The sequence below is a fragment of the Nomascus leucogenys genome, unplaced genomic scaffold (assembly GCF_006542625.1).
Source record: "Nomascus leucogenys isolate Asia unplaced genomic scaffold, Asia_NLE_v1 001175F_47758_qpd_obj, whole genome shotgun sequence".
Classification (NCBI taxonomy): Eukaryota; Metazoa; Chordata; class Mammalia; order Primates; family Hylobatidae; genus Nomascus; species Nomascus leucogenys.
Window position 1 is genome coordinate 3,992 of NW_022097677.1, and position 12,127 is coordinate 16,118.

A 12,127-nucleotide genomic window follows, 5' to 3' on the forward strand; every position below is an offset into this window, starting at 1 on the left:
CAAATTTGTTGTGAGGTTTATATGTGAAAATGTCCCCCAAATTATTTCTTAAACTGTAGAATGATACAAATGTACATAATTATTCCAACGTAACTAGGGTTGGAATAAATGCTAAAATAGCAAGGCGACTGTGGAGGAGGTAGTTTCTGGCAAAGATAATTTGGGGGTAACTACTTTTTACATTGCATTTTTGTCTTGTTTTTGAAGTGAATAAAGCAGTGGTTGTAGCAAAGACATATTTTTTTTAAAGGTAGGAGCACTTTAAATATTCTAATTAACCAATCCATTTACAGCCTGTCCTTCTACTACCTTTCGGCTTCCCAGAAATCCCAAACTTCCTCACTGTCTTTCACTCTCCTCTCTAAGGACCTGACACTAACCAGGTGGGCGGGACTAAGTGCCGCCTGGTTTCCTGCAGGGCCGGTTTTTACGTCATCTTATTGTGGCGCAGCACCGCCGCTTGCGTGCCCAACTGTGAGGTCTCGCGCCCTCAGCAGTATATAAAGCGGGACAACACAGGGCATCCCAGTTACACCAGGCATCCTGGCCCGAAGTTTCCCAAATCCGGGCGGCTAGAGGCCCACTGCTTTTCAACTACCAGCTGAGGGGGTCCGTCCCGAGAAGGGAGAAGAGGCCGAAGAGGAACCATGAACTTCTATTTACTCCTAGCGAGCGGCATTCTGTGTGCCTTGATGATTGTCTTCTGGAAATATCGCCGCTTTCAGGTAATGGTGAATGTAAGGGAGATTTGAATTAGATGAAGCTAGATGAGTATATGGACTTGGGAGTGTATATGTAAGAGAGTAAAATACAGTAAAATGAGAGGTAAGGGAAGATCACCTCATCTCTCCTTTTCACTCAAAGGAGCCCCAGACTTTTACCGCTTACTCCCGCAATTCCCGTATTCTGACCAGTGATTCGACAGTTGTGGTCTCTTCTAAAAAGCCCCAAGTCCCTAAGTAATATGGTCAGCTTTTCACTCATTGGAGAGCAAAGTGCAGTTGTCAGTGCCCATTCCCCACCACCATCTCCCCACTTTAAGAATCTTACCTTCTCTCTTCTCTTGCTTCTCCTCCCCAACGTCTCTGTTTGCTAATCTCACCTCATCTCTCTTTTATGGTGCTTTCTGGGCATTCACAAATAATTCGAGTGTGAATGTGGATTTTCTGGTGTTAAAGTCACAAGTGAGGTGCTTTTAGATAAGAGTCAGAGACAGGGTTCATATGTTTACCTACGGGGCTGCTTTCCTTACAGGAAATGTAAGGAAAGGATACGGAACTTTGTCACTAACGGCTACTTTCATATATTTTTTCTCTCAGTCTGGTTTTAGAAGAATATATTTTTGAATTACTGTAGTAATTCAATACATTTTTAATGTCTACATATTAGGGGAAATCAGTTTATTTTGATGATCAAGATTAAACAAGTTGTTTTTCGGTAGTTTGGAAATTGCTTAATTCGATAAACTACATATGTATAATTCCCTTCCTTTACAGAGAAACACTGGCGAAATGTCATCAAATTCAACTGCTCTTGCACTAGTGAGACCCTCTGCTCCTGAGTTAATTAACAGCAATACAGACAACGATCTTGCAGTCTACGACCTCTCTCGGGATATTTTAAATAATCTCCCACGCTCAATAGCCATGCAGAAGCGAGTAAACCTCAGTGTAGTGGAAAACAAGCTGGTTGAACTGGAATATACTGTACTTATCAAGGGTTCCAGACGTGCATCACGTCACCGGAAATCCACCTAAAAGCCTACAGGATGTAATGCCAGTGGTGGAAATCATTAAAGACACTGAGTAGATTCATTTAATTGTGTGTTTATACTAAATGAATTATTTTTTTAAGAGGGAGGGGATGCCAAGTCAGATACAAAAAAATCCAAATACTTACCAAGTTTCTTATTTATACTTTAAGTAATTGATTACATATGGCTAAAATATACTTACTGGGGAAGGAATGGAAGCACAATAGAGAAAGAAAAACAGTTCAAAGGTTTCTTAACAATAAAAAAGTGACAGTAAACGACTAGTTGAGATATGGTGATTTTAATTTCACTCAACTGTGAAAAAGTTTTCATTAATGGTTTACAATACAATACCATAAATTATCTCCAAGTTCGCATTAAAGTAAGTGGGATTTGGTGGAAATGTTTTCCATTATGTAGAATGATGTTTCTTGCCACTGTTGAATCTGAGTACTAATAATAAAAACCACCGCTGAGCACCCTGCAATATGCCAAGCACTCTGTTAAGATCTGTGCTTTACACACTTGTGAAGATAGTGACAAAAACTTTTAACTGCTCTTTGTGGTCAGCTTTTGAAAAGAATTTCTTTCCCTTCACACTTCCCCCAATTAGATATTCTTTCATTTAAAATGCCCAAATCTTCCCTGAATTGCAAAAGTCACCTATAGAAAATTGCACACCTTAAATAGCACCAAAATGTAGTGGTAGAATGCATGTAACGTAATGTGGATTAAAATTAAGGAAAAGTATTTCTAACCTTTTGTTAGCCATCTATTCTCAAATATTTTATAAAATCTGGTATAACTAAGGAATTAACAGTCTCTTGAAACTTACTAACAGCATTTGACCTGTCTTCCAAGAAAACCCTCAGAATGGGCCGGGCACGGTGGCTCACACCTGTAATCTCGCACTTTAGGAGGCCGAGGTAGACAGATCACTTGAGGTCGGGAGTTCGAGACCAGCCCGGCCAACATGGGGAAACCTCGCCTCTACTAAAAATACAAAAATTAGCTGGTGTGGTGGTGGGCACCTGTAGTCCCACCTACTCAGGAGGCTGAGGCAGGAGAATCACTTGAATCCAGAAGGCAGAGGTTGCAGTGAGCTGAGATCATGCCAGTGCACTCCAGCCTGGGCAACAGAACGACACTCTGACCCCCAGCCCCCCACCAAAAAAAAAAAAAAAAGGAAAAAGAAAAAGAAAACCCTCAGAATGTCAAACACGATTTCAGCTTATATATACGTACATAACTTAGAGAGGTGGTTCAATTAGAGGCCTACCTATTTACCTACCTTCATGTCCCCTCCCCGCTAAATAAATTACCAGTATAAATTAAACAAATGCCTTAATTTCTTACTCCTTTCATCTTCAATCACAAGGAAGAGAAAACGTTTTAAAATGTGTAAGAAAAATTATTTCTTCTATTGTCACTCATTTGCCAGGCACAAAAAGCCAGCAGCAGTGTATGTGGTTCTAAACTTCTTTGGGTCACAGTTTTCCTTGATATTCTGATAAACCTACGGACTCTCTCCCTAGAAAAATGCATGTACATGTACACACAGAAAATGTTCCATATAATTTTGGTTTCATATGTTCCCTGAAGCCTAGGTTAAGAAATTTAAGAATTGATGGAAAGTTCTTTACACATATAGGCAGTGTTTATCATCATAGGCTGTGATGCTTAAATCAGTTGTCAACAATGTATAATCAATATATAAAGCTCTTAGTGATATATTTAATTATCCTTGGTAAGGAAACTAGGACATAGGATTTTCTAATTTGGCTTTCCTCATTCTTGACAAGTTTGACAAGTCTATCTTCCAATAGTATGTAAGTTATCACCTGTAAGTAGTAACTTATTCATATAAGACAAAATCACTCTATCAGCCCTGTATTACAGTAATAAAATGCTAGGAACAGACACTTTTAAAAAGAAGACATACTGGCAGCCAACAAGCTTATGAAAAAATTGTTTACCATTTCTAATCATTAGAGAAACACAAATCAAAACCACAATGAGACCATCTCACACCAGTCAAAATAGCTGTTTTTAAAAAATTAAAAAAAAAAACAGATGCTGGCAAAGTTATGGAGAAAAGGGAATGCTTATACACATCTAATAGGAATATAAATTAGTTCAGCCATTGTGGAAAGTACTTTAGTGATTTCTCGAAGAACTTTAAACAGAAATACCATTCAAGCCAACAATCCTATTATTTGTTACATACAAAGGAATATAAATCTTTCTACCATAAAGACACATGCTCGTGTATGTTCATCGTAGCAGTATTTACAATAGCAAAGACAGGTAATCAATGTAGATGCCCATCAATGGTGGACTGGATAAAGAAAATGTGATACGTATACACCATGGAATACTACACAGACATAAAGATGAACCAGATCATGTCCTTTTAAGCAACATGGATGGAGATAGAGGTCATTATTTAAGCAAGCTAACACAGGAACAGAAAGCCAAATATAACATGTTCTCAGAAGTGGGAGGTAAACATTGAGTGCACATGGACACAAAGAAGGAAACAAAAGACACAAGGGCCTATGGGAGGGTGTGGGTGGGAGGAGGGTGAAGATAAAAAAAAAATACCTATTGGTTATTATGTTCAATACTTGGGTGATGAAATAAACTATATACAAAAGCCCCATGACATGCAATTTACCTATATAATGTGCACATGTACCCCTGAACCTAAAATAAAAGTTTTTATATAAATAAATAAATAAATTTGACAAAAATTCCAAAACAGAGAAAATGCAGTACATATACACAATGGAATACTATTCTTCTATAAAAGAAAATGAGATACTGTCATTTGCAACAGCATGGTTGGAACTGTAGGTCATTATGTTAAGTGAAATAAGGCAGGCACAGAAAGACAAGCTTCACATGTTCTCACTTATTTGTGGGAACCCAAAATTAAAGCAGTTAAACTAATGGAGAGAGAGTGTAGAATGATTGTTGTCAGAGGCTTGCAAGGGTAGTGAGATTGGGTGTGGAGTGGATAGAGGGGGATGGTTAATGGGTACAAAAAATAGAAAAAATAAATACAATCTAGTTTTGATAGAACAGGCTGACTACATTCAATACTAATTTAATTGAGTATTGTAAAACAACTGAAAAAGTGTATTTGGATGGTTTGTAACACAAAGCATAAGTGCTTGAGGTTATGGATATTTCATTTATCTGATGTAATTACACACTGCATGTATACATTGTATGCTTGTATCGAAATATCCCATATTCCCTATAAATATATTCGATTACTTTGTACTCACAAAACTTAAAGCGTAAAAAATTTTTTAAAAATGCGTGGGGCAGTTTCTGTTCTGTCTCAGCTGGAATTTCTAATCTTTTGATGAGCTAATTATCCATAATATCTCTATTTTCTCTTCTGCTTGTGACCTATCCTGGTCATTCTACCTGGTTTCTCATTGTATTTGCTCACTTCTTGGATTTCCCTAACTTTTCCCTTTGCTTAGCGTGTCACTCCTATAATTTTAGATCTCCAGGCCACTAAGTGGAAGCAAACAAATGCAGAAATTAACAGGTATAATTTTAACTGAATTAAGTCTACAGAGGGAAAATAAATTATAAACATTTAGGAAAGAATTCAAAGCAAATCATAAGTTATTTCAGCCAACAAAAATACACATGCTGTGTGACATTTCTTCATTGTAGAAAAATATAAACACCATAGTCAAACATGTCCTGTACTAGCAATATTTATTTCCTAAAAGCCAGTTTATACATTTTGTAGTTGATCATATACCTGTATGCTTATATGCTTGAGACTCAGTCATAAAGAGCTCTATTTTCCTTTGAAAATGGTAAAAGTAATATATCTTCACATATAATGACCCCTAAAACCAAGTAGAAAAGCCTTTAAAACACAATTTCAGACTGCTGCATGGAATTGATGTTACCTGAAATACATGAAAACAAAGGCCTTTTAAACAATTCAGAAATTTATATGCTCATTCCATCAACATGGCAAAGTGACCTAACACCAAACTCTACTCTAAGGATATAGAAATGCTGAATACAATATAACTATTTTAATAATAATAATTACATCCTAACCCACAGCTACCAAGGGAAAGGAATCACGACCTTGTACTTGTGTAAGGTAGATAAGAACTGACAGCCCTGCATAGAGCCAGAACTATAAGTTGCGCTCCGGAAATAGAAAACTAGGAAAAGAACACCTCTGCTTGATGGCTCAAGGAAGCTTTCAGGAAGCATGTCTCTGCCCTGTTTTCCAGGTGGAAAAATGAACAAAAAGGTATATTATTAGAAATGAAAACCTTAAGTTTATGATAATTTGCCCTTCTACACACTTGATACAGCAATGTGAGGTAAAGTTAACGCTGAAAACTGCTTCATGTTAGTGAAACTGCTGGTGCCTCAAGTATATGCAAATGCAAAAAAAAAAATACTTTCTAGGGAAATCTTCACAAACCAGGGTTCCAGTGACTTCCACAGGAAAAATAAAAGACAAAACTGCCTCAATAATGAACATGAATGAGTGTATACACATGCTCATACAATAAACACACAATATAAATCACACATATATAATCTACACTTAGTTCTGCAAATGCAATAAACAGTGATCATGAGATAGAAGAACAATACTTATAAAACTAAAAATAAATACACTAAACTGATTGAAGATATTCAAAGGAGTGGAAACTACACGGAAAAAATAATAATAATTGCAAGGATCAAATAGAATTTCTAGAGACAAAAATAATGTCACTGATATTAAAAACTGAGTTGATGCAGAATTGAGATGGAAATTATAAGCAGAGATTAAAATACATAAAATGTGAATGAGAAGGTGTAACACATATCTAACAAGCATTCCAAAAGAAAAATCTAGATAATACAGACAAGCAATGGTAAAAATCAAGGATGATTCTCCAGAACTTGTAGAAGAGTATTCAATTGAAAAAGTGAAGATTCAATTAAGATAAATCAAATTCAATTGATACATGGAAATAAAGTAAAAAAAACCTGTGAAATAGCAAATAAAAGAAAAATATAAAAATAATCTGAGAAAAGATATGTTACCTCCAAAACTGACAATCATACTGAGATTTTATATTAACAACGATACAAAATAGAATACACTGGCCATCTATCATCAAATAACTGAAGAAGAAATAACTGCTCACTTAGGATTTTATATCCAGATAAGTATTGAAGAGTGAATGTGACAAGACATTTCAGAATAACACTGAGGGAGTTTAGCAATCACAAATGTTCACTGAAAGCATGACTACAGATGAAACTACAGTGAGAAACAGGCTGAAATTTGAAAGTAGTAGAAATACAAAAGCCAATGGTGAGAAAGAAGTAGGTATGTGAGGAAAGCTTATTTGGCATTGCTTGTAAAATACTTTGAGGGAGTTTATAAACAAGTGGGACTTCCACTTCCAGGGAGATAAAGTAGATGTATTTTCTCTATCACTCCTGCTAAACACAACTGAAAATACTGGATATTATATATGACAAACATAAAAAAGCTCTAAAATGTGGAGAAGAAATCAGACCAACTACGGACCACTGGAACCAAGAAATTATATATTAGTCAGTTCCCTGCTGATATATATACCCATCTCAGACTTGGAGCTAAAGGAGGTGGCAACTGGTGCATAGAAAACAAATAATAAACTTCAACAAAAGTTTGCTCTCTCAACCCAAAGGACCAGAAAAGTGGCATTTAATAAGACAGAAAACTTTTAGACAATAACCACTCTACTCCACTCATACATCACAAAAAGAAATTGTAGCCTTACCTCAACCCATAATGTCAAAGCTCAAGTGAGGAGTCTACACATCTACTCCTTCACAAAGGTATAACAAGGCTTTAAAATACTCCCAGTTGGATAATTTCAGAGAAAACTAAGTAGAGAGGAGGGAGGAAAGCCCCTGGCAACAAACTCCACCTGCATAATGTCAGTGGATATTACAAGAGGAGTCTGGGCTTACTCCCCACCCACCATTAATTAGGTGCTGCATCCTCTCTCTACTGGGGTTTTGTCAGAGAAGGCCTAGTGGAGAGTCAGGAGTTTACTATCACCTAGAGTTAATGAGGTAACGCCCACCATGGCCAATAAAGACCACATGGGGAGCTGAAAGTTCACTCTTACCCAGCAGGAATGAGTGAAACTCCCCCAGTACTCAGGTGTCAATGGAAGTCAAGTGCAGAACCCTGACTTCTACTCCATCTGGCAGTAATGAGACAGCATTCTCTCTTCTTCTACCACAATAATGTCAGAGGAAATAAAAGGCCAAAAATTGAAGGTGTAAATAATATCCAGAGTCTCATAACATAACAATAAAAATGTCCAGAATTCAATAGAAAAAGAAATCACTAATTATACTAAGAACCAGGAAGATCTCAAACTGAATGAAAAAAGACAGGAGATGTCAATGCCAAGATGAGAGAGATGTTAGAATTATCTGAGAAAGATTTTAAAGCATTATGCTAAAATTGAGCAATTACAAATACATTTAACACAAATGAAAGCTAGAAAGCCTCATCAAAGAAGTAGAATGTCTCAGCAAACGAATAGAACATATGTAGAAGAACCAAACGGCAATTGCAGAATTCAGAAACATAGTGATTAAAATAAAAAGCTCAGTGGATGAGCTCAACAGTAGAATGAAGATGACAGATAAAAGAATTGGTAAACTAAAAGACAGAACAATAGAAATGACCAGATCTGAATAACAGAGAAACTAGACTGAAAAAAAATTTTAAAAAAAACCTGAGACTCAGAGACTGTTGGGGTATTAAAAAAAAGATTTAAACATTGTGTCACTGGACTCCAAGGAGGAAAGGAGAATAAAGTTGGGACTAGAAGACTACTCAAGGAGATAATGGTTGCAAACGTTTCAAAACTTCACAAAGAAAATAAGTTTACGCAGTCAAGAAACTGAGTGAACCAAAAACATGATAAACTCAAAAAAATACACACCAAGATACATCATAATTAAAATTTTGAAAACTGAAGACAAAAAATATATTGAAGGTAGCAAGAGTGAAACAACACTTACCTACCGGAGGGACAAACTTAGAATGACAGGAGTCTTCTCACCAGAAACCACGGAGAAGAGAAAGAAGTGCCAAAATATTTTTCAAGTGCTGAAATAATCACCAACCCCATAAATGTATACGCAGCAAAAAAAATGTCCTTCAGAAAAAAAAAGAAAATCAAGACATTCTCAGATAAAATCAAATTTTCAGAATTTGTTACCAGCACGCATAATTTAAAAGAATGGCTAAAGGAAATTCTGTAAACAATAAGGAAATGATGAAACAACCTTGGAACATCAAGAAAAAAGAAAAAACTCAGCAAGCTAGAATATGGGTGAATACAATAGGCTTTTCTTCTCCTGAGTTTTCTAATTATGTTTTATAGTTGAATCAAGAGTTACAACACTATCTGATATGGTTCTAAATGTAGGTAGAAGAAATATTTAAGGTAACACTGTTATAAAAGGGGAAGGGTAAAAGGGTTTAAAGGGAGGTAAGGTTTCTACACTTTCCTCAGAACGATGAAATAAGGACACCAATAGACTATAATACTATAATAAGATATATGTATATTAGCAAACACTAAAAAGCTATACAAAGAGATGCACTCAAAAACACTAAAGATAAATAAAAATAAAATTGCAAAAAAGTGTTCAAATAATCCCCAGGAAGAATAAACACAGATAAATTTAAAAAATACAGAACAAACAGAAAACACGAAAAAAATTATGAAAGGCAAGTTCTAACATATCAATAATTACATCAAATATAAGTGCTCTAAATACAACCAATGAAAGACCAATTAGCAAAGAGTATTTTTTAAATGACCAAATAATATGCTCTCTATAAGACATTTACTTCAACTATATCAATATTAACAACTTGAAATTAAAAGGATGGAAAAATCATATTATACAAGCATTTATCAAAGGAAAGGAGTAACTACATTAATATCAAATAAAGTAGACTTCAGAGTAAAGAAAGTTAACAATACAGAGGATATTATATAATGCTAAAAGGTTCCCTCATGTAACATTCTTGAAATAACAAAACTGTATAAATGCAGAACAGGTTAGAGGTTGTCAAGGGTTAGGAATGAGGTGAAGAGTTTAGGGCGGCTTATAAAGGGATGACAGAGAGATCCTGTAGTGATAGAAATGTTTTATATCTTGACTGTACCAGTGTCAATATTCTTGTGATATTGACACAGGATATATAGTACAGTTGTGATACGGTACGATAGTTTTCCAGGATATTACCATGAGGGAAACTGAGTAGAAAGTAAACTTAACCTTTTTATTATTCTTTAGAACTGCATGTAAATATACAATATTATCAATATAATTTCAATTAAAATTTCAACAAAAGCAAGCAATACTGGAACTAAAATACAAGGCCAGAAGATGAGAGTCAATGATCCTTCTTTAGGAGGATAGAGGTATTAATTTTAGATTTTATGTCAGGTTTTCATGTTTTAATTTTAATAGTAAGCACTAAATGAATAAAAAGTTTGAAAAGCACAGTAAACTCAAAGTACTGTGGAAATAAGTCAAAGTATGTTGCTACTCATAATGAATGTAAACAGATTAATTTGCCTGTGAGGACAGATTTCAGATTGGTAAAAAATCAAAATGGAGCTCTATGCCACTTTAAAAAATGAATGCAGGAAGGTTAAAAGCAAATGACTTAAAGATATTTCGGGGAAATACTAATACAAAGCTGATGAAGCAGTATTACACAAAAAATCGACCTTAATGTAATGGGCATTATTAGGATTGTTATGGATGCTAAGAATACACAGACAAGATCTCCTTTACTGGGACTGTGTAGCCATTCTTTAGCTGCTCTAAGTGTCGTCTGCTAACAGCTCATGGCGGCTCCCTACTCAAAGAATTGCCTTCATCTGAACCTTGCAATCAGAAGAATATACGTCAATTCCCCTTAGTGGCACATCACATCCAATGATTGGCACAGGCACAAAATCTAAAGCCCTTGCTTCAAGGTAGAACAAACTCTGTGGGTTTTAATCATGCTCCAGAGTCTCACTGTGCCATAAAGCTGAAGCCAAACTGTCTGAAATTATACCCTCCCTTATCTGTTTCCCTCTGCCCTATCCTTTTTCTCTCATTCACATTACTCTGATAGCTCTCACTGTCAAAAATTTATTTAAAAATAATCTTCAAATAAGGCTCTGCTTCTATGAAACCAAGCTTAAGAAAGAGATATGAAATATATTTTAAATTTTCAATTAACCAAAAATATATAATAATATTACGTTACTATGTACCTAACAACATAGTCTCAGAATACATACATATAAATAAATTTGTAGAATCAGAAGAAAAAGCAATAAATCCATAGCCACAGAAAGGGTTGGCACACTACTTTCATGTAAGCTTTAAAAATAGAAAGATACACAATATAACATAATTCACAATCCTGATATAATGGATAAACATGAACACAGAACTCAGTAACTATAGTATTTAAATCCTCTTCAAATGCTCATAAAATATTTTAAATTGAAAACATGAAAACTGATAGATAAACCATATCATGTAGTTAAATCAATTTTTTAAAAATTTACTTGTAAGTACTGCGCTAAAATTTCTCCTGTGAATATACTGATTGGGACAGACTTACCATGTTAAAGTAAGATATTAGTAATAGGAGAAACTGGGTGTGAGATATAGAGAACGCTGTACTATGTTTGCAATTTTTCTGTTAATGTATATCTATTCTAAAATAAAAAGTTTATTTAAAAAATTCCTAGGCCATAAAGAAAATTTCATAAGCTAAAAGACTGATTTCATTTAGATCATATCTCTGACTAAAATGCAGCAATAAAACAATATGAAAGATAACCATAAGTATCAAAAATGATTATAGAAATTACAAAAATAAATCAAAACCATAATATAAGCATAGTATACTATTGCAAAGCAAATTTTTTAAAATATAAGAGCAACTATAACTTAATTTTTTAAATTCATGACTCAAAGAAGAAATCATAAATGAAATGGTCATATATTTGTAATCAAATAACTACAAAAATACTACATATGAAAACTAATTACAAGCTATAATAATTAAAACAGTGTGATACCAGCAAAATTGAGCAATTAGACTAATGAAACAATGCAGCCTAGAAATACAGTATGCATGTTTTAAAATTTAGCATATAGCAAAATGACATTAAAATGATTGAAGAGAGTACAAGTTTTCCATTAAATAGAGTTGGATCAATTGAGTGTATATATGAAGAAAAATTAAGTTGATCCCTACAATAACAAAATCATGCCATAACAAAA

General features: G+C 34.6%; 1 protein-coding gene across 1 annotated transcript; it reads left to right on the top strand.

Annotated features, from left to right (window-relative positions):
* The first annotated feature begins 533 nt into the window (after window positions 1-533).
* Window positions 534-1,757, top strand: LOC100607229 (kita-kyushu lung cancer antigen 1 homolog). The gene is made up of 2 exons (XM_003262236.4): window positions 534-725; window positions 1,497-1,757. Exons 1-2 carry the CDS (start codon window positions 648-650, stop codon window positions 1,755-1,757), a joined length of 339 nt encoding a protein of 112 aa, XP_003262284.2. The 5' UTR covers window positions 534-647.
* Window positions 1,758-12,127: the final 10,370 nt, after the last annotated feature.

Bases quoted from the DNA above. Each gene is read 5' to 3' on its own strand.
- LOC100607229 (XM_003262236.4), top strand. From the start codon at position 648: ATGAACTTCTATTTACTCCTAGCGAGCGGCATTCTGTGTGCCTTGATG. The intron at 726-1,496 runs GTAATGGTGAAT...CTTCCTTTACAG, and splicing joins GGAAATATCGCCGCTTTCAG to AGAAACACTGGCGAAATGTC.